The 24,212-nt window shown below is 33.8% G+C and overlaps 1 protein-coding gene across 3 annotated transcripts in view; it reads right to left on the reverse strand.

The window, feature by feature from the left end:
• Positions 1-7,499: 7,499 nt before the first annotated feature.
• The window catches only part of LOC126734700 (uncharacterized), a 95,832-nt gene continuing 79,119 nt past the window's right edge, over positions 7,500-24,212 (reverse strand). For all 3 annotated transcript variants that reach the window (XM_050438419.1, XM_050438418.1, XM_050438417.1), the window contains 5 exons: positions 21,664-21,788; positions 20,188-20,366; positions 9,847-11,965; positions 8,372-8,662; positions 7,500-8,317 (listed from right to left, as the gene is read on the reverse strand). In XM_050438419.1, coding sequence (XP_050294376.1) covers positions 8,191-8,317; positions 8,372-8,662; positions 9,847-11,965; positions 20,188-20,366; positions 21,664-21,788 — 2,841 coding nt within the window. In that variant the 3' untranslated portion in view covers positions 7,500-8,190. The remainder of the gene's footprint in view (positions 8,318-8,371; positions 8,663-9,846; positions 11,966-20,187; positions 20,367-21,663; positions 21,789-24,212) is intronic.

Consider the following 24,212-nt stretch of genomic DNA (forward strand, 5'->3'; position numbering starts at 1 on the left):
AAAAAATTCAGATATACATTTTGCTATAATGATCTAGTGACTTGATTTTTGAAATGACAGATGGTCGCCATCCAAGATGGCGTCCATTATCAGGGACGTGTCTTCCTTTCACTTAAAATTGTTCTAGCAAAAAGAATATTATAGAAAAAAAAATTAGTAAAAGGATTCTCATATATGCATTTTTCTATAGTCTAGTGACCTTGTTTTAAAATTGACAGATACGAGCGCCGTTTTGTAAAAATAATTTGACATTCAAGATGGCGTCCATTACATGGCCGTTTTCAATATAAATGAGTCATACAGTATGATAAAACATCCATCTCATTTCAAATCATGGCATTAATTCAATACAAATAATAATAATGAAAGGATTCATGTCACTATATTAAACATTTCACCATAATCTGAACACCTGATTTTTGAAATGACAATTGATCAATATAAGTATATAACTGTAATCTAGTGACCTTGTTTTTAAAGTGACAGATGGGCGCCATCTTGTGAAAATAATTTGACTTCCAAGATGGCGTCAGCCATATTCAGAGACGTTTTCGATTTAAATCAGTCACATATCAGTGCAATAAAAAATGAAATTATCTTCATTGAAAATCGTGAGAATATTTCGAATAAAAACAATAATAATTCATATCTGCATTTTATTACAGTCTGGTGACCTTCTTAAATATTTAACCTTGATTTCTATAATCGTCTTTGGGCATACCGCTCGCTTTTACTTTTTGCCTAAAGGCACTTAATGTTCGCACCGTATTTTTGAGGTGAATGTTCGTTATTTTTATGCGGCTTTTATCCATAAAAAGTTATTTAAAATTTTAACAAATTGAGTATATTGTAAATAAAAATGCGGTTGTTTTATTGTAAGAGTGGACATATGTCATTCGTGTCAAAATGACGTTTTATATTTGTTGCCGTTTTCTAGGTAATAGGAACGTCAAGGGAACTGGAAAATTTGGTTCTATATCCGCATTTAAAACTCGACAAGTCGTTAACATTTTGAACTTTTATTTAAATCGAGACTATTCGGTATGCTCTTATCATCACTCAGAAGATTTTGGGTTCTAGTGGCTAAAATAGAACATCTATTAATTCCTGGAATACTCTCAGCAATTCTTGAAAAAATTACGTAAATCCATTTACTAAAAATCGAGATATTGACATTTTTCTCACTGGAGTGGCTGGAAGAAATAAAATAATTTGATACTTATTGGCAACTGAATATCTGGAGTTCTAGTGGCTAAAGTGTTCTAACTATTAATTCCTGGAATACTCTAATGGCTCTTTTAGCACTTTTTAAAAAAATTACGTAAATCCATACACTAAAAATCAAGATATTGACATTTTTCTCACTGGAGTGCCTGGAAGAAATAACATAATTTGATACTTATTGGCAACTCAATATCTTAAGATATAACCGTTGATTGAGAATATGGTATAGAATACCATATATTAGGGACATAATACCATATATTAGAGAATATAGAATATCATATATTCAATCAACGATATAACTATTGATTTCTGGGATACTGGCTTTTAAGTTTTAAAATTGGTGTATGATATATAATAGTCAAAATATATATTAATTGCTCCACATGTATTTAAGAGAGAAATATAACGAAAAATTCTTTGAATCACTTAAAAGAGGCAAATTTTTTTTTATTTACATATAAATAAATTAAGTATTTCAATTGTCTGAATATTTCGATATATCGGAATGGATCTTTCGCATGACAATATTTAAATTGGAGTTAAAATTGTTTGGTAAAATAGCAGGTGTCACCACTCTCGTTTTTGAAGACTCATTAATTTTATATGTCTTATATTATGTGTATCATAAACCTCTTCTTTTTAAAAGAAATTTTTTTTTACCGTAAATAATTATTTTCCTAGATATAGGAAAATATAACCATACCCTAGTCAGCCAAAACATTTAACCATAGTTTTAATTAAAATATTTTTGTCATAACAATTCTTATCCTAGATCTAGTGAACATAGATAAAGATAAAGGTTATTTACAAATAGATCGGAAAAATAAAACGAACGTTGTATATTGATGTTCAGGTGCTATTTTAAAATCTAACTTTTATTAGAAGGTGTATTTAATTTGACCAATAATGTATCAATACATTTTGAGTCTGGCAATCAGCTGAGTGTCATATAAAAAATCATTTTCTCCATATATTATAAGAACAGATTAAAAAATGCGTTAAGTAATAGACTTAAATCATTCATACTTTTGAATATAGAAATATCCCTACTTAATTAAATTCTAGATAATAAATAAATATATTATTTTACCTTTATCAAAGAATGGACTATAGACTTAATGCAGTTTATGTTTTATTATACAGTGATAGGCAGCTAAAACGGTTCAAAAGTAATTGATGCTCAAAACCCCTAATTGAGTAGACACCATCAATCTTAAATGATCCGTTGCACAGATTCAAGTTTAGTAATACGAACATTATTAAGTAAGGAAACCACAAAGGAGCAGCATAAAGTATACAAGCATATGAGCACGAAGAACTTGCCTCAATCGAATTTATTGAGGTAAGAAATAGAAAAACAACGAAAATATTTGATGCAGATCAATAAATAATTTGAAGCGATGGAAATAGACGTGTTCAGAATATCTCGTCAAGGAAGAATCAGAAATGTAGATCTAAAACGATGAAAGCATATTATGCTATGGACCAGAGAATACCAGATATAAGATTACCAGAAAAAAAACATTGGAGTGGTTACAGAGGGTCAAAGAAACAGAAGAACAATTAGAAGGAAGGAGACACAAGTGCTATAAGTGAAAAAATCTTTCAGAATACCTGTACAACGACGTAAGACGTACAAATAAGATGTTTTATAGGGTGATTTAAAAGTAAGCGGCATCCTTCCGGGGGCGCAATCCTTGCATAAAAATATGACAACATATAATAAGATAATGCTTAGCCACAGCGCTGGATAGGTCGTGAAGATCCAGTGTTATGGCCAGCATGGTTTCCTGACCTAAACCCCCTTGATTTTTAATTATGGGCACACATAAAACAGCTCGTTTATTCGCGCTCAATACCCAATATTGATGTTCTTAGGCAAAGAATAGAGGAAGGATTTTAAACAGTTAAAAACAATCGAAGAATTCTTCCACTTTTCTCCAATTTATTATTTAATTAAAATGTTTTTATTTTTTTTTTATATGAAAATGCAGAGTACCTAATTTTTATCAGTAAACATACGCAAATTAAAGTTAGTCAATTTTCAAAATTTTATTGTGTACGGTTTTAAAGTTATAGAGAAAAAATCGTCTTTAAGGTGTCTTATTAAAACGGGAATCCTTTAGGAAGCGTTTGCATGTTATTAAGAATTTTTGTCTTATTTTTACACAAGAATTACGCCCCCGAAAGGATACCGCTTACTTTTGAATCACCTGGTATATATTAAATAACTATGTCAGTTCCGTTTTTACATGGTTGCCTTATTATAATAGTAAAGTTTCGCTTTCTTTAATTATTATATTTTCTAAAGAATTTTAAGAGACCAGAAGACACGGATATTTGTGTGCTCCTTTCAACTTGATTTAACTACTGGCGTTTCACACGCGCAAGATAAACAACAACAAAAAAGGATCCCACTATATTTACAGCTTAATATGTCCCGATTTAATAAAATCGAAACGAAATAAAACGGTTTAAAATATGTGTTGGCCGCACTTACAACCTGTCGGATGAGAAGGTGTCGTTCAAGTTAGAAATCTTCTATGTAGGTTTTTAGATCAGAATTTCGCTTTACTGTCGTCGGTCAACGAGTCTTGGGTGTTTGGAGTTCGTTGATTTAGTTTTTGCAAGTTTCATGAGCAATTTAAATATGATTTTTTTTTATCAACGTCTTGCAGGCAATTGAAGTTATTTTTTAATCTGTAAGGGAGCGTAGAAGTACCAAGTTACCCATTCGAAGATTTCTATAGTGGCAGATCGAATATCCAAAAGAAACTAGGGGGGGTGAATAAATCTGATGCTCATTTTCAAGTCTTTGCCCTCTTCATTATAGAAATTAATAAATGAAAACTTACCAGTATACAATAGAGGCATGGTAGGAACTCATAACCTACACTTGTGAATATGGAATATATACTGCAGCAAAACCTAATACAAGCAAAGATTAAATAACTACACACACAATCATAGCCATCAGATTCAGAAGAAATATACATGGCCATCATAACAGACTCACTCAGTGCCCTAGCAAGCCTATTAAATATAGGAATCTACATAATCAATAGCACCAAAGAATATGCAAGGTAGTGGCATCAAATTAGTATAAACACCAAGCCATATACAGGAAGATAAAGGCAAAAGGGCAATATACAACACCAAATAAAATCCATCAATCTAAGCTTCTTAAATTAATAAAGAGGGATTTATGGAATAAGTGTGGTACTAAAAAAAAATTGAAGCAGGGTATAGGTCAGAACTATGCCCAAATAAAAAGTTAAAAACGACTAATCTAGTACAGAGTTAATTCAGAACTGACTTTTTAAAACAATTAATATAAAAAGGTTAAATCAGGTAAAATGCTGAAATGTTAAATATAAAATAATGATGTGGTAATATAATATGATTACTATTTAGATTTATAAGGAATATGATATATAACTTGCATGCAAGTTGAGATGAATTGTTTCCTATGTTTTTTGAACACCATACTTATCAGTTAGTCACCATGCCGAATGATGACATTATATCATCTGCAAACGTGCTAACCTTTCCTTTTATTGGGATCAAAGGAATGCCATTAACAGCTTTACCACATGGCTCTAGAGTCCTCTACATCTGAAGATCACTGAAGTATTCCTATCAGTTTTTGGTTCAGCACAATTTTTACTTTTTATAAACGATATTATATTTTTTGATTAACACCTGATTTGCAGATGACACTGCAATTTTATGGCATTGCCCTGTCCAACTGTTTAAGTCTTAAAAAGACGTTGATCTTCAAAAGCTTAAGTCCTTGTGTAATTTAACACTGAATCTACTAAAAAAGTGCTTATGCAAAATTTTAATTACACTAAGGGAAAACATAATTATAGGATCTTAATCGTCCCTTTACACTGATTTAAGATCAAATTAGGATCTCGAGGGTATTAGGACCATTAACTTGAAAGGTACAGGGAAAAAAACCAGATATGTCAAAACCAGAAGACGCTTATTTTAGAGTACTAAAACCGGGAAACAAACACCGTAGTCTTGCGTAAATTAGTATCTAAAATATAGCGTACCGAATAAAAACCAGCTTAGTCCAAACGTCCAGGGTGCAATATCAATCGTGCAAATCCAGATGCAATATTCATTTTTAAAAAACGTGCCAGTATTATTGTAACCGCAAAAGTGTGACTTCTTGTTTGTCTGTGTGATTAATAATAAACCATTATGGCTAATAGTGATTCGGAGGGATCCGTTGAGAACAAAATTATGCCTTCAAAAAAAAGAAAGAGAACCGGTCGGATGTCAGAGGTCTCTAAAATGTTAAAGCTATCCACTCATGAATCCACTGGACAGCCTTGTAATTGCTTAAGATTAAAGTGCTTTGAGGTACTTAATGAGGCGCAAAGAGCAGAAATATTGAGACATTTTAATGCTCTGAGCTCTCACGATGAGCAAAATTATTATTTAGCTGGTTTAATTACAGTCTTACCTGTCCAGCATAGAAGACCTCGTCAAAACGAGAATACTGCCAGTTTACATGATGCAAGTTATGCGTATCGAGTTCGCGATGGTGATATTCCGGCGTGTGCCAAAGCTTTTTGTTCCATTCATGGGATTACAAGAAATAAAATAAATTATATAAAGGAAAGCCTCAAACGAAGTGGTGCAGCTCCAGGACAGACGTGGAAAGCATAGTGCAACTCACTGGAAGCTGGACGACTTAACAAAGTTTTAAGGATCGTCAGAGCCACTATAGTCTAAAAGATACAAAAAAGACCTATTTACCAGAAGAACTTACAATCAAAAAGATGTTTAACCTCTTTAAGGAAAAGCATCTAAATGCTAAAGTCTCGTATGAGACGTACAGAACAATCTTTAATAAAGAATTCAAAATTGCTTTTGCATACCCTAGAAGTGACACATGCGCAACGTGTGATGAATTTCAAGTTAAGCTTAAAAGTTTGACTGATACTGATGAAATTAGAGAATTAACCGTTATGAACGAGTTGCATAAAAGAAAGGCTGAGGCGTTTTATTCAAGGAAAAGGCAAGCCTAAAAATCTTCAAAAAAAGCAACAAAAAGGAAGCCATCTGCATTGATTTTGCAAAAAATATTTCAATTCCTAAAATTGCCACTAACGACGTGTATTATAAACGCCAATTGTCTATGTACGCCTTTAATGTACATGTCCTCTCTTCGGGTCAATCTATTTTTTATACCTATCATGAAGGAGAGGCTGAAAAAGGCTCAAACGAAGTTGCATCTTTTCTTCTCCATTTTATCAATAATTATTTAGAAGACGATGTTGAAGAACTGCAAATCTTCTGTGACTCTGCCGGAGGACAAAATTAAAACTTTACTATTTTTCGATTTATTAATTTTGTAGTAAACAACAAAATTCATAATCTGAATGAAATAAAAATCACATTTCATTCAGTTAGTACAATAGGATTGTGGGATTTGAAGAGCCCCTTTGAGGTCCCGGAAGAGTTCGAAGAAGTCATTAGGCATTCCCGCTCCAAACCATCGCCGTTTGTTGTAGTGAGTGTGTTATAAAATATGATGCTGGATTGGAAATAATTTTTAGACACAATATATTTACAAAAATGCCCATTTAAAATCCAAATTTTGAAGGAAATAGTGGCATCATCTGATCATAGCCGCCTTATCTAGACCAGTTTTGTCTGGATTAATACGAAAACGCTTTGACCGAAATTCAGCTTTAAGATGCGGAGAATTTTTGCTGCCCGTTCCGGTATACGCTCGTATACCGGTATATAAGAAAGTTTTAAATAAAAATGAGATTTTGGGAAAAGGAGTATTAATTTTTGTAATTTTTTTACAGGTTCATTACCCATTCCAAAGGCTAAGTTTAACGACCTAATGAGCCTCATGAGGTTTTGCAGTCCAAAAGCCGTGACATTTTTTCAAAATCTGGTTCATCTCTAACTTACTTTATTGTTTTTTTTCCTGTACCCTTCACTTTAAATCAAGAGTAAGTAGTAAACTGAGTCTTAGGCCAATAAATTTAATTTTCTATTAATGTTTTTATGGCAGAACCATAGGTATAGCAACTTATTAATACAGTAATTTTTTTCTTTGACAGCAGATAAGTAATATTTATTTTTTTGTATATTCCAGGGTGTTTTATAGGATTTTGCTGTAAGTGAAGTCTGTAATATCTAAAGAATACTACAAACGTTTTATAGTAATATTAAATGTCCTAATTGCGGCCGAAACACGCGTGTCATTAGTTAAATGGTGTTAAAAATAAAACAATTAATTGACTTTTATAATAATATAATTTATTGCTTTTTATAAAATCACAAACGTTAACATACTCTACATAACAAGTTCACACAGCAAACTCAAAAACCTTTTTCATATTTTTTTTTAATAAATTAATATTTTGCAACAATATATTCCTTAAATTACAAATAAATATATATCTTTGATGAACTTTAACAAAATCAATGATAAATATGAACTTATAGACCTAAAAATGTGTCAGTTTTAAGTCTTCTTTAACGGTTCGTTTTAGAAAACCCATGATTATATTGCAACAGGCCTAAATACATTTCTTATAAACATGAACAATAAATAAACGTGAATAGTCTTGAAATTGATTGAGATTCATGATTTATACACTAAATAGGCTTAAAAACTAAGGATAAGCACCAAATTGTTTGCCCAATTTTAACAAAATGTGTTAGTCAAAGTAAAAAAGAACTATTAAAATCGAGCAAAAATGAGCTATATAGTAACAAAACAGGTTTTACACCCGATTATTACTTAAAAAATATATAATAATCATAAAGCAGTTCGTTTTTGTCGTAATGTCGTATTTCGCCTTAAATTCTAATTTGTATTATTTACTACCCCCTAATAAACCTCTCGGACACAAAAAAAAATTAGAACTGAATAAATTAATATCTTGGCACTGTACTAATGAATAATGAAAACAACAAATTAAATTAAACTGGCTCGGAACTAGTGGGAGACTGTAAAACAGACGAAGAAGCTCCTCTATCGGTAAAAAATTGTTCTCCAACTGTTGGCGATACTGAATTCGATGCTGGTCGATGAACAAAAGGACTGTGCCTACCAATAAAATAAGAACAAAAAACTTAAAACTTAACAACATTCGCGGCTTACCTTTTGGGTATTGCACTGGTCAGCAAATCACTCAAATGATTATCGGAGTCCGAATATTTGGTAACGCTCCGGGGCCGTGAGATTCGACTGTTTAAAGTCTGGTAAGAGCCCGGTAAGTTTTGGTAAGAGTGGTGCGAACCGCCTGCGGGCACGTTCTGGTACGAATGCGTGAAATTCTGCGGATTCGCTGGGACGTTTACGTAGTCGCTTAGGGCTGATGCGCTCCGGATGTAGGGCCGGTACTCTTTTTTCGCGCTGTTTTGTTCTGGGACGTAGGACGTGAAGCTCGTTCTGGAAAATTATCAATTTATTGATATGATCGTATTACATATTTTACAATGTTGTTCGGACTGCCTTTGAAACATCTTTCTCGGAAATATCAAACCGAAAAGAAAATCCTTAAACAGTTGGATAACTCCTGAAATATCATACATTTCTAGCAAATTAAAGAATCTACACTGGATGTACCGAATTAGTAAGAATTCTATCGTTAGAATTCGATATAATGAACTTTTAAAAAATACAAAACAGGATCACAATAACAAATTTCTGCATGACCAAAATGACGCCTGGCGATCACGTAACTTACATATATTCAATTTACATACCAATAATGACATAAATCAATTTAAATACAAAAATTCTTCCAGGCAGTTGATTTTTTTTAGACTAAAATGGATTAGTATGAGGCTGAAATGACGTCGTCATTAGTTACTTTTTGAGCCACTCTTGTAAGGCTCAAATCAAGCCACACACCTTCACTCATTTGACAAATGTCACGTGATGGTGCTGTCAAACCCAAGCTCCTCCTACAGTTTGAACAAGATGGCCGCGGAGAATCACGTATCGGGGAAAAGCAAAAAGTTGTCAAATTCTTAGGTTGATAAAATTATTTTGGAGGTTATTTTTTAATTTTCTTCTTTTATATCGCCTGTTGCAGACGATATAACTTACCCAAGCGTATCTGCTATACTCACATTGAGAATGTTATTTAGAATCAGTCGTATTGAGTGATCCTGTCGAGTCGTGATTTTAAAATCCCAATTACGGTTTAAAAACAATGCCAATAAAAAAAATTAATTTACTTCGTGACAGGTCACACGTCAACATTACCGTTATTTAATATATTTTTTGTTGGCAACACTGAGAATGTTCAGAGTGACCAACATCCACTATAAAAATGGCCACAACCACTATAAAAATGGCGGCCGTCAGGCAGTGGTCATTTTTGGGTCAGCCCAGGTTATTTATTAAGTTCGTGAGGAAAACGAATAGTGGTCGACGTTTTCAATTGTCATTTAAGAATTACATTTATCCACTTAAACATATGCTCAGAGAAAGAAAAATATCCACAGGTAAAGGCATTAAAGTACTTAAACTTTTTTCTTTTAATAAAATAGAATAAGAAGTTCCTTTTGCAACTGTCACTTTTACACCCAAACGAAAAACTCTTAACAAAATAAAAACTAACTAACCTTCTGGTCAAACTGGGGCTTCGATACCTATCCAAAGAGCTATAATCAGGCTTCGAGTACTCTCTCCCGTATTCCCGAGGGTAAAGGTCTAGATCCTTGTACGTCCCGGCGGTAAAACTAGGTTTCCTAGGGCGTTTCTTTTCGTTGAACCTCGTGTAAAAACTCTTCCTCCTTATCCTGTCTATGACCGACTCGTTTTCATCTCCCGAATAGAGGACGTGCCCGTTATGCGACTGAGGTGAATGCAAATCGCTGAGATGATGGAAATCCGAACAGGCGGACCAAGAGTCGCACGAAAGATAGTCGTCCGTAGGCGAGAGGATCGTCGAACTGTCGTCTGTGGTGGCTAAAGAGTGTCTATTCGAACTGGGATCTTCTAATCCGCTTGGACCAGGTTCTGCGGTGGATATTCGACTAAAATCTAGTTTCAAATTGCTCCTGTCCGGCTTTGGATCTTCCAGTTGGGGTTTTGGTTTGTGAGGCTCCTGTTCTAGGTTCAGACTTTTCCTAAAAGAGTTCACCGGTAACTTCGACTTGGCCTTTTCCGGTATCGCTTGTTCGGACGGTTGTTTCGCCACTTTGTCCAAGGTCAACGAGGCGGGACGCTCTTTTTTGGCATCCGCCTCGCTGTTTTCTGTTTCCAGTTTCTCTTTCGATTTCGTTTTATTACTTTTCTTCGCCGGTTTTTTCTTGTCCTGCTCCTCGTACTTTTTATTGAAAAGTCCCAGGATTTTCGTGACGCTTTTTCTGCTCGCTTGTAGCGGTTTCGAGCCTACGGCCAAGTCCTCGACGGATACGGCCCGTTTTATAAGGCCGCTCTCCGTGCAAGAGTCTAAGTGACGCGGAACGCTTTGCTCACGCAGTTTCCGGATCGCGCTGTCCACCATCGAACGTTTCTCGAGCAACGCTTTCGCTTCTTCCGGATCTTTCAAGGCGATATTGTTGTTCCGGAATTTTTCCAGTTTTTTCTCTATGGATTGTAACAGTTTGTTTTTGTGGGCTTTTTCTTCGTCGTTGATCGTTTTGTTGGCCTCGTTTTTGTCTTCTTTGGTTAGTTTGTCTTTTTTGCCGAAGCCTTTTTTGAGTTTGCTTATTTTTGAGGTGGGTTTCGGCTCGCTGCTTGTATCACTTTCTTTAGGAGTTGCTTCCGTGGGAGCGGGGATTTTTTCGGTAGTGTTGCCGTTAGGGTAGCTTTTGGGTCTGGCTAAACGGGAGATTTTACTCTCTTTTTTTACGGGGGGTTCCGGTTCTGGTGCTTTAACATTGACATAGTCGTGTAAAAGTTTATTCGGTGGTTCAGTTACTTCTTTGGCTGGTTCTACGTTGACGTAGTCATGCACTTTTGGCTCTTTGGGTTCCTCCTTGGCTTCCTCCCTGTTTCTAGATTGGCTTCTCAGCCTGCTTTTTCGTTTATCTCTTATTTCTTTTAGCACTTGCTGAGTTTCTCTTTCGCGTTCCTTTTTCTCTTTTAAATAAACGTTATCGTCTTTTGGCTCGTAAAAGTCGGGCCTTAGGAACCTGGAAATCCTCCTGCCGGACGGTTTTCTGTCCACTTTAGGTAAATCAGTGGGTGACAGCTGGTTTGAACTGGAATATCTTGTGTATTTTGAGCTGTAGCTGTCGGTGTCCTTCCTATAGGAGCTGGATGAATCCTCAGTTTTCGATAAGCTCTCGGTTATGCTGCTTTCCGGGCTGTTACCAACCCGAGACTTTCCCCTGGGATAACCAAACTTGTAGCTACCTTTAGGCTCTGCCCCTATGCTTGAAGATCTCACATTGAACTCATAAGAAGGGATATTCGATTTCCTAATGAATGGCTTTGAATCAACGACATCTTTGTCAACAGAAGTCCTACGAGGCAATGTAGAGCTTATCCTATCCACAGATCTACGTTGCTCCACCACAGGTCTTTGAATTTCCTCGCTACTTTTTGAACTTATGGTACGTTTTAATTTCCGGATTTCCAAAGGGGTTAGTTGGGCTAAAAGTTGCTTTTGTATCCTACGTGATAGGCCTGGGGTTAAATAGGATAACGCGCGCTGATCCTCCTCGCTCAAGTTTAATTTTTTCAGATCTAACTCTTCCAAGTTGATATTTGTTGCGTCATCGGTTTGATCATCTGAAACGAATTACCGCGCTTATTATTGATTGTCAATATAGTCTTATAGGCTACAGCATGCAGCAAAAATTCAAAAATAAAAATGCACGTATGTACCTACCTTCGCAGTAATTGTTAGTGTGTAAATTTTTGGCACAAGACTTCAGCTGCGGCATGAAAAAGAAAACAGAAAAAACAATAATGAAATTAGTTGAAAATAAAAAAATCAAAAAAAAAAACAACAACGCATACACACGCACACAGTCGAGTTAGTAGAGCGGACGTTAAACAAAAGAAAAAATAAAAAATAAATGGAAATTTAATGAGGTGATGATGATGATGAAGCGAGTGAGTGGGTCACAATGTGTGGTGAGTGGAGAGTGCCAAGTATGAGGGGTGTGTTTTTGTATTATTTAAAATAATTATTTTTTTGATATAAAAGAAAAGGTTTTTGAGAATTTTCGAAATTTGACATTGACAGTAATTTTTGCAATATTTTAAATAAACTGTATGTAAAAAGAGATAATAGAGTCAAATTTTCCCAAGTGAGCCACTCAAAAGTGAGTTTTGGATTTACATGTACCTTTCGATTTCAAATGATAGTTCAAGGGACGAAAAATTATGCCTTAAAGTGGTTTTGCAAAATATACATTTTTTTATTAGTTATAAGCAATTGAAATTTTTTAACAAAGTTTTTTATTTTGACAATATCTTGGTTGATACTTGAAAAAGGTGAGTAATCTTACACTCTTCACGTTCTAAAATGTTTTGCGCATCATGGGCTTTGTAAATTTAATTGTTTATTCATCACAAAAATTAATTTTACAATAAACTAATACAAAATTATACATGTTCTCATATGTTAAAGGAAAGAATGAAAAAAGAACATTGTTCAAATATCCATAATGAACATTTAAGCAGAAGAAAATTTTTGCTAAGTATGAATAAACAAATACGCCGAGCGTTTCTTTATTGACATTCGAGCGCTCGAATCCCCTTATGTACAGACGCATTACGTGTTGCGGTCTAGACTAACGCAAGTCACTTAATTCCAAGATTCTGCACAAAATCTGAATACTTAAATACAGTTTTACACTTTGATTTGCTGAATATCACTTTTTGTGCAAAGTGAGAAAATTTTACATTTTACTTTGTTTTCATTTACAGGTTGATAACATTGATACTGTCGTGTTTGCTTTATCGTTTTCGTTTCAGCAAATCGAGATTCCAATTTTTTTCGGTGTGTCTCATACTCGACTTTCGTACAAAAATCGAAGTTGATTTTCTTAAAATATCCCCTTACCCAATCATAAAGTTCTTTGGTCGTCGTAATTCTTTCGGTGTTTTTTTTCTGTAAACTAGCACGATATGCGCACCTTTTCACGGTGCCGCCAATACCATCGCACGCCCCTTTGCCGTGTGCAGTGGCGAAAAAGTGCCACTCTGCCGGCATACCAAAATCGCTTTGATGATAACACACATTGATAAAATTGTATTTGTTTTTATACTGGGACCCTGCGCCATCGGAAAAATAATAAATTTTCTTAACACCAATTCGGACGAATTTCTCTTCCAAAAATGCGATAAACTTAGTGTTTTATTCAGATTTTGTGCAGAATCTTGGAATTAAGTGACTTGCATTAGTCTAGACCGCGACACGTAATCCGTCTGTACATAAGGGGATTCGAGCGCTCGAATGTCAATAAAGAAACGCTCGGCGTATTTGTTTATTCATACTTGACAAAAATTTTCTTCTGCTTAAATGTTCAATATGAATATCTGAACAATGTTCTTTTTCCATTTTTTCCTTAAACATATAAGAACATGTAAAATTTTGTATTTGTTTATTGTAAAATTAATTTTTGTGATGAATAAACAATTAAATTTACAAAGCCTATGATTCACTTGATGCGCAAAACATTTTAGAATGTGAAGAATGTAAGATGAAAAATGAAGAAGAAAGAATGTACTCACTTTTTTCAAGTATCAACCAAGATATTGTCAAAATAAAAAACTTTGTTAAAAAATTTCAATTGCTTATAACTAATAAAAAAAGTTATATTTTGCAAAATTATTTTAAGGCATCATTTTTCGTCCCTTGAACTATCATTTGAAATCGAAAGCTACATGGAAATCCAAAACTCACTTTTGAGTGGCTCACTTGGGAAAATTTGACTCAATAGTAATAACAGCATATACGTTGGAAGTTTTGGATCTTCGGTTTGATCAATGAACGAGGTGCACTATCTAGATGCGGAAAAATTAACCGCATGAATAGCTTTTTCAAACGACAAACAAAATGAAGTTGGACATGGATCAGCCCAGATTCAAATACACATCTAGAAAATGCATACAGGGTGTCCCTTAAAGAATGGTAAAGTTAAATTTTGGTAGTTAGAAAGTCAAACACAACCAAGATACAGGGTGATAAACTTAAATGTAATTTTATTTAAATTTGGATATAAATTTAATATTTTCTCTTCGTTTTTAACAAAATTTGGAGAATAGTTTTTTTATGTGGCAAATATATTTATTTATTATTTATTTTCTGCAAAAACATTGTTTTTCATCAACACAACCCTTACCCCCCACCCACCCCAAATATTTGCCCAGTAAGAAATTCTTTTGAAAAATCACGGTTTTTCGTTCATAATATCCAATTTAATAGCACTGTTTTTGTATTAAATATTAATATACATATATATATATAATTATATCAAATTTAAATAAACAAACTGTGTTATTAGATTAGATATTAACGACGAAACCAGCAGTTATTCATGCGTATTATGTTGGAAAACAGTGATTTTTGGAAACGATTTCTTACTGGTAAGTTGAGCGGGGTGGGTGGGGGGATAAGGGTAGGGTTAATGAAAGACGTTTTTTTTATTTCATAAAATAATTGCCTGAGAAAAAAATGCTTTTTAAGAAAATTATAAGCGATAACAAAAATCTATAGTTTTTGCATCTATACTTTCTCAGATCCTTAAGGTTTTCGAGTACAACGTGGAAAAACCCTATTTTATTGTATCGCTATGAAACAAGGCGTTCCATAGGGTTCAGTTCTTGGATCAGTTACATTCATGGCCAATCTTGGAATATCGGCGAAATTTATTCAGTTTGCGGATGATGATGCAACAATTTTGTGGCATGACATAAAAGCAATAACTCTAAATATCGTAATAAACAAAGATATAGTTGAAATTAAGAAATGGTGTGATTTTACCAAACTGCGTTTTGTGTTTGTGAAAAATCAGATTCTAAACAACTTGGATGAAAAAAACTTTTTACATTCATTTATTGACAATAATCTAAAATTTGAAAATCATATTACACAGTTGTGTCGAAAAATATCGATAAATTGTTACGCTCTTAAGGTGCTAGCAGGAGGGGTTGATTTTGAGACGGCGAGAAATGTTTCTTTATATTTTTTTAACTGAACCCTTCAATCATTTCAGGTATACTTTGTATTTCTGCGATACATGCACACATTATTTATTTAGTAGCTTAGTTCTTGTTCTTTCCTTCGTTATTTATATAGCAATCTGTTTGTCTGGTTTACAAGAAATTGAGAAATATGAACACAACAAATAGGAATGAATCAAGCGGTCGACGTGTTCTTGCTTGTGCCTACAAGTTAATTAGAACATTCATATTTGATGGTAAAAAACTCTTTAATCATCTTCCAGCAGATTTAAAAGCTTGAAACTTATTAGAAAATTTATTAAAGAGCTCTTAGATGCAAAAGGCTATTGTGAAATGACTGAATTTTTCTCCGATGGATTTTATTCAAGACTTTTTTGACTTTTTTCTTTTGCATCAATTTAGATATGTTTGTCCAAATAGATATTGGCATTTTTCTCATAAAATAAACGGTTCGACGTTAACGTTTCCGATATCTCAGTTTCTATAGCTTTAAACTTAAAAAAATGATTGACAACACTACGTCCTCCTAAGCAACTTTTCCTTAAAACCAAACGATTTTCGAAAATTTTCAAAAATTCATATTAAAATAGTGCTCGCGACGGCCGCAGCGGCGTGTTGTGAACTACTGACTAAAACAAGGTTATTTTAACAGAAAACGCACACACCAGCAACAACACTTTAATAAACCACAAAATGAAAATTAACACAATTGACATAAAAACACGGTGAATATGCGAAGACACGCCGCCGAGCCACTCGCCGCTGCCCCTATAGTGTTTTTTTTTTTTAATTTCGTTCTTAGGTTACAAAACCTTTTACATGAAAAAAAAGTGCGTATGGATATGAATTATGATGTTGTTTTTTTTTGTGAAAATTAAGCATGAAATTAAACTTCAACGGCCTAGCAAGTATATATGAATGTTTTTCGTTTGACTTTGCAATAAATAAGCGATATATTGACTAATTAGGTGACTGCAGCTTAAATTTAGCATTAATTTTTTTAAAAGAAAATTGTTCTTTTTAACAAAAAACAACCATATAACAACGTCGTGCATGCATATTAACAGTTCAGTAACGGCCTACCGAATAACCTCGAGATAGGGAGTAGTAGTAGTAGTAGTAGTGGTAGTTTTTTTGAGTGTCGTAGGGTGGTTGTTGCGTGGCGGGGCAGCCGGTAGCGGAGGAGAGGAAGGTTTGGTTGGTTAGTTGTGCTGCTGCCGCTGGATGGCAGCAGGTGGCGGCGGCGGTCCGCAGGGCACATGCACCGTCACGCGCACGCGCGCTGCAACACGCAACACCACGGTCATGCCGAGAGTGATTGATGAGGAGATAATTGTTTTATTTTTGAATAATGAATTTTGAAACGATTAACGCAGAACAATTGTCTCGATTTTACCCAAAACTAACAGTAATATAAATAAAGCAATAAAGGAACCTTGTTTCAAATCGGCCTAGCCCCAGCCGACTTTCAGCTATTTGTTTCACTCTATTAGTCTATTAGAACATTGAAAAGCTAGAATTAGCCCTGCCGCACAGTGGAACGGCGTAATATAAAATCAGAAACATACAGAATAAAATTATGTTTATTTTTTTTACGCTTTAATTTGCATTAAAATTCATAGCAATCACCCATTATTATTATTATCGTATTGAAACTTTGGGGTATTGGTATCTTAATGCAGCAAGTTTTTGCTTTAAGTGGAAGCTATCACGAATTTCGATATTTTTTAAATGTGCTCTCAATCAAAGTCTTGGAAGCTAGAAAATTTAAGATGTCATAAAATTTAAGGTCATGCCGAGAGTGATAAAGAGAGATTTTTTTTCTGCACGCGCACACAACCAGTATTGCCAATCCTAACCATTTCGAAACTAATCTATTGGTATTTTCGAGAATCGAATTTATACTTTTTAATACGTATTTATCATTCTCCCTAATAAATGCCAAACAGGCCAAATAACGGTTCTTTACGTGTATCATTATCAGGACTAAGGCAGAATATTAAATCAGCTAAACTAGGTTCTCATTCTAGGTTTAGTCTGGAGTAAGACAATACTTCAAAAGTAACTTCCCAAACAGCATTATACGTCCGATATACCTACATTTTATTGTCATAAAATGTACATATAAATATGTAGAACATTTTTGGATTACTAGACTAACAAACTATACCAAGAACACACGACATAATATAATGTAGTCATAAAAGGATTATTTTATTAAAACGAAATACATTTTTTGCTCATATTCAAATATAAATTGCTTTTCATTTAAATATGGAGCAACATCCTAAAATTTAAAACTGGTGACCAACTGTCAGTTGATAAGGACACACCAATTTCTTCTATAAAGTCCTATAATCTCAAAAGTTTTTGAATGAGTCTTAAATAAGCAATCTGATAATTTCTAATAACCGAATAATTGAGGGTTTTGAGAGGGAGAAACTTTGGTCCCCCCTTAGTGATCAAGGCTTTCGACACTGTGTCGCATAGTAATTTGATTGATAACCTCAGATTCTGTAGGTTGTCATGGGGCCAGTATAGGCCTTATTGCAGGTTATTTGACAGAAGGCAGCTTACTTCTCTTCAGTCAAGACTTTCAGAGGAGAGCTCGGTGTTATGTGGAGTGCCCCAGGGATTTATATTGGATAGAAATTTAAATTTAAACAAGAGCAAAAACATGATTTTGGCGTGTGTGGTTAGAATTATCACAAATTTAAAAAAATTGTTAAGCCCCTACATCAATAATACATACATCAAAATGGTCTAGGGGACAAAAGTATTAAAAAGCAGTATTCTTTGATTTAAAACATGCCTTTTCAACATATCCCAAGCATGCTTGATAAGATTTAAGTCAGGGGATTGCAATACTTGAATATTATGCTGCTCCAAAAAATTTGCTTAAAATTTTTCATGGAATAAGATTAATGTTTCCCAATATTTCAACAGTGATACTAACGCCATGAACATTTAGAGTTCACTTCTTAGCTGCTTGACAGTAATTTTACTGTTTCGTAATGGTTGAAGGCGATTAAAATATAATGTATAGGTTCATTTGCTCTTGCTGAACTAGTATGTCTTTCACACCACCAATCTCTTCGAATCTCTGCCAGAACCTCACTATAGTGCACTTGGTTGAACGTCGCGGATCTTTATACCAACCTGTATCACACCAACAGCCTATAGCTACGATCCTTGGCATATTGACTAGGTTGCAGGCACAATTAAAATAAATTTTTAGAACACGGGCAGCAAAAATTATATGGAATACATTTTTCAGTCGGACAAATACGCCTTGAAGAATTTAAACTATTTATCAACACCAACAAGAATAACTTGATATGACGAATGTGATAAGTCGACCATAGGCAAAATTTGTCACTGACGAATACTTGCCGTATCGTGGTCAGAGTCCCGCCCTAGGTCGGTAAAATTAACGCCAGTCAAAGGGATTATCATTATAAGTACACTAGACCAGTCTATGCATGTATATACTTGTGATTGTGGTCACACGAACTGTAAATGTAATTCTGTCTTTCGGCTAATAATATGTATCGTAGGTAGTAGGCCAATTATAAACCGCATTCAGCGTTTGAAATTTGAAAATGAAGGGGTCAAATGAAGGAGTAAAGTTTCTGGCTTTATATGAAAACAAATCCGTCAGATGATCCACAAAATATTCGGAACATGAAAGCTGCAATGAAGAAAATGATATTTGAAAAGGAAACAGAGAATCGAGTTCGATACTCATTAAACACCTATACCAACTACCACCAACATTTAACTGCAACATTAACAGACATTCTGTGAACGCCATGGCTTTTGTATTAGCATGTTTAGATGAGCTACTTCATATTAGCGTACTTGACTACCAAGTTCGAAGGAACGTCCAACAAATAGTAAACACAATATATCTTTTCACTAATTTTTTCGTTTAGAAATAAAACAGCTTTTTTTCCTTGTCTCGTAGACCATTTTGATGATTTTTTTTCTGTTTGTGAATTCAAAAAAAGTCGACAAACCAAAAATCATCGAAAGGCAAATTTTTAATATAATCCAGAATTTGAGCATAGTATTGTGTGAAATATATTTACGCAAATAATTACCAACCTCTCTGAGTATTCTTAAACATTATTGGATAAAAAGTATTTAAGAAAAAGAACAATTTTTTTGTGGAAACAACTAAAACAAAATACACGAGAAAAAAAATTGAAGCTTTATCAACCGTATAACGAAAACTTGGCATTGCAAGCATATATTTGCATTTTTTTCTTATTTTAGTGAGTACTATCACCCCCGTGACATATCAGTATGAAAATTAAAACCCTATATATAAAAGTTTTGGTGGTTATACTTTTGACTAACAAAATATAAAAAATAAGACAATAATCAATACAATTTTGGAGGGTATGTAAAATCTAAAATAGTTTCTATAACATTGGCCACTATTGTATATATACTACTCTCGGTGGTACTTTTCTTATTCAAATCTCTTCAATCATTAGAATTTAATGCCGACTTTTATTTTCGTAATAAAATCCCAGCTCAGTCACTAAATCTGTTTCAAAAAAAAAAAAATAATAACAAACCGATAACCATCTACACTCTAAAATATCAAACAAAATGCTCTACTAACACAAGTTTACTTAAAACACTCCTCCTTTCAAGTGTTTTAAGTAAACTACTGTGTGTGTGACACACCGAACACTACTTCGTTCACAAACACAAACTAATCTACGTAACAAAAAAAAAAACCCAATTGGGGCCCTAAAAAACAACATTTTCATGAAATAGTAATCATAAGACGAGGGGACACTTACCACCTCTTGGTACCCTAGCGGTGATGGAACCTCCACTGTTTTGGTCGTTAAATACGCTCTCGATGTCTGAGGCGAGGTCTTTGCTTACGCTACGACGCCACGGGGGTCCGTTGAGGCTCGTCTTCGATTGTGTCGATAAGGCAGAGGGACGACCGAAGGTTCTACTTAATGACGAATGCCTGTAAAGGTTTTTTTTCGTTTTACAATATTAAATATACAGGGTGTCCGGAAAAAGGAGGCCAAGAAAGGAGGAAAAAGCCGGCCACGTATAGGGTGGACCAAAATAATGCGACTTTCGTTATGCCATTTTTTTAATTGTAATGCTAAATTACTTATTATAATAAAAATCATAAAATAATAACCCTAAATTATTTGTTCTATGTAACCTCCATTCATTTGTAGAGACATACGAGCCCTCTTTATTAAAGAAAATCTAAGGCTTTGAAAAATATTTGGTCTCAACCTGAAATGCTCTCCAGCTGCAATAATTCTTTCCCTTAAATGATCCTCGTTTAAAATCGACACAAAGTCTTTTATACATTTCCAGACTGAAAAATCCAAAGGTGTGAGGTCGGGCGAACGGGGTGGCCACGGAACAGGAGCATTTCGACCCCGACCAATCCAGCGATTAGGAAATACTTGATGTAAATAGTTCCTAACATTTATAGCAAAATGAGCCGGAGCACCGTCGAGTTAAAACCAACGACTTTGTCTTAAATTTTATATTTATTATCTTTTATAAAAAAAAGTTTTATCCAAATCCTTTGGGAGTTAGAGCCTTTTTCATTTTTTTACCATTTGACTTTTTAATTAATTTTCACAACAAAACCTTAGTTTGTAGAGGCTTGAGACCATCGTCAGTCGATTTAGGTAATCATTGTTATTATCTGGACAAAAAATTATTAAAATCCCTTGGGAATTTCAGGAGATACGGGCATTATATTGATTAAATAACAGGGAGCGCGGACTATAATATATTGGTCGCTGGCAACCGGCATATGCTGCGTTCTCGATTTTGGTTGCTAAATTTCGATCGGACGCTAGCTTCACACACATGGGTTGAATTTCATACTTTAAAGACGCTTCTCCATCACATTCAACAGTGGAGTTATAAAGTTAATAAAGGATATGATTTAACGCTTTTACCAAATGATCTGTGCAATCTTTGGCAATTTGATTGGTGCTTATAATAAACGAACAACCGTAATTTGAATGCGAGTCTAAATCTTTGGCATCATCGAATAAACATTCGAAAGGAAAAAAATCGTTTTTAAATAAAATAATAAAATAACTGAAAAATAGATTAAACCTACCGAAGTAATCTACTGCTTTTACTACGAGTCACTTACGTCGCATGTTCTACACGTCTCCTGTATACAATTTGACAATGCGTGCTTGAAACAAATTAACGAGGTTCGAGTGGTGACAACGCTTTTAAAAATGAAACTATGCCTATTTTAAAGTTTAAATTATTACCTGGTTAAAGGGTTTTCCATCCTATTCCAAAAATTGGTGCCATGATCGAAATTCAAAAGTCTCGAGCTCGGGAAACCTGGCCTCATTCCATCCTCTACGTTTAACCTTTGAGTCAGATCTTTTACCTAAAAAATTTGTTTTAGTTATTTAACATTGTCTTCAGAAGATATTCATTAAAAAAATAGAATAGGAGATATAAAATAGATTGGAGTAAAGATGTATCTATTTAAAGGACAAATTTAAATTTATAGCTAAAAACGGGCTCTTTCAGCAGCAACGAGTGTAATGACTGAAATTAAAAATAATTTTTATGTATCCAATACTTTACGTTATTTTGAAATATTGTAGCGTTTTATTTTTCTATTCCTTATTTTCACTAACGCTCCATTGAAATTTCATTAATTTCAATAATTATATTAATAATTTCAGTCAACTTCTTTTATCGATATTTCTTTAAATTCACACTGTCAATGACACATTACTACTGTAACGCATCACTCTCCTGGTTTTATTATTCATGCTTTCTGTTGACGGTCCGTCACTCTTTTGGTTGGTCTTAATTAATGTTTTCTCTGATTGGATTGACATTGACAGTTCAGGCGAGAGGTGGGGTCGTAACTTATTTAGTCGGTACTGCATCCATTTTTCGAGGACTTGTTCCCGTGTCGCAGGTAGAAGCGCACGTAAAAGGCCAGTTTTTTATTTCCGAAATTTGTGAAGCAGGAAATGGCCAATATGGTTTATAATTTATAGTCCTTAATCTTGTTCCTTTAGGGAACTGTTTATTTCATAATTCGTGCAGGATGCCCGAGATTTTGATGGATGGATAATGAAACTTAGCAAGGTGAGTGTGTCACATTTTGAACGCCATTCAATTTTTATCGACAGTGAATACAATGGCAACCGTTGTTTTAGGGTTTTACTTTTCCGTTTTCCTCTTTATTCTTCTTCAATTGTTGATGGCTGCAGGCTTTTGATTTTCCCGGGAAATTGCTGAAAGCGGTGGAGCTGGAGTCAGAGCTAGAGCTAGTATTAGATATTCCCAGTCCAGATAGCTAAGCTACAAATGGCATACATTCACAGCCTCGATTTTGAAGGCCAGCCGTTCATTTCTTGGAGGAATATACAGGCCAGTCTATTCCATTTATTTAAATATTTCTAACCATAGATTTGTCTCACTTATTTACATTTTTATTAATACATCTTTAAAATCAATTTATTGCTACAAATATTTAATCAACATCATAATTTAATATGTCAATTTCTTATCTATAATTTTAGTTATTTTTTGTTCAGTATTTTTCAGTACCTTTTTTGGTAGTTAAGTAGATATAACTCGGTTAAGGCTGATATGCCTTAGGTAAAAAGGTTCATGAACTTTTCCCTGCGTAAAACAAATATTTACTAAAAACTTGTTACTATAATTGAATTAAAATATTTACTAATAATTGCAATTTATTTTCCAAGTGCTGAAATCTACCTAGTAGTGAAATCATAATTTAAATGTTACTTTTGTCAAATTTATTTTAATCATGTCAACATTATTCATATTTCAATTCATAATAAATTATTAACATTTAACAGATTAGAAAATGAGGTGTATACATAACTTTGGTGTAAATATAATTTGGTTGTATTGTTAAGATATTTTTTTTGCCTCTTTAAATCTACTTTATCCAGGGTCATTTAATTGTTAATTGAAACCTATATACCAATTTTTTTTCTTAGTTTTCTTTCATTCATAAAAAAAAAACTAAGTGGCGCCCTCTTATTTAATAGTTATAATCAAGATTATATTTTTTAATAGCCTATATAATATAAGTGAATAATAATAAGTGAACCTTCGAACAATCCCAAGCCTCCAATAATTCTGAGCTACCGTCTGCAAACTCTTGGCAAAATAGTAACACTGTAAAGTTAACGCCATATGTACATCAAAATATTTAAAAACGATACCTCAAAAATTATTTTGCAATCCAAGCGAGTGCAGAAACATTCTGAATCGATTATGTATTGATTATGTTATCACCAAAATGAAAAATTCTAAAACATGAAGATTGCCAACTAAAGCATCTATTTACTCGAGATCTTTGGGAATTATTAAATTCTGTTTAGAATCTCTAGACTACCACAAATGTATAATTTTGTCAAATAATTATAAAACTACTCCTTCTGCCAATTATATTATAACGCAAATATTAAATACCTAACAATCACTAAAGGTTTAAGATATTAAAGTATTTGAAAAACTTGAGACAACTAAGATGCCCAAAATAAACGTAGTTAACTAAATCCCTTATATTTAAATTACCATGGCTAAAAACGAATGAAAATTAGCACAGGCAGTATAACCAATGTCCAAAAGGCATATTGTATAAGAAATCTTTACGACACAAGGGTGAATTTGGCTATTCTTACATTTCTTTCGGTTTGCCTAGTTAATACCTCAGATGCTTGGAAAAAATCCATATTTTAGGTTTCTGGCCCAGATTCAGAGTCGAGACACAGTGGTCTTTTTAAATGACGCATATTCTCTCTTTCTAAAAATG

The sequence above is a fragment of the Anthonomus grandis genome, chromosome 3 (genome assembly GCF_022605725.1).
Source record: "Anthonomus grandis grandis chromosome 3, icAntGran1.3, whole genome shotgun sequence".
NCBI lineage: Eukaryota > Metazoa > Arthropoda > Insecta > Coleoptera > Curculionidae > Anthonomus > Anthonomus grandis.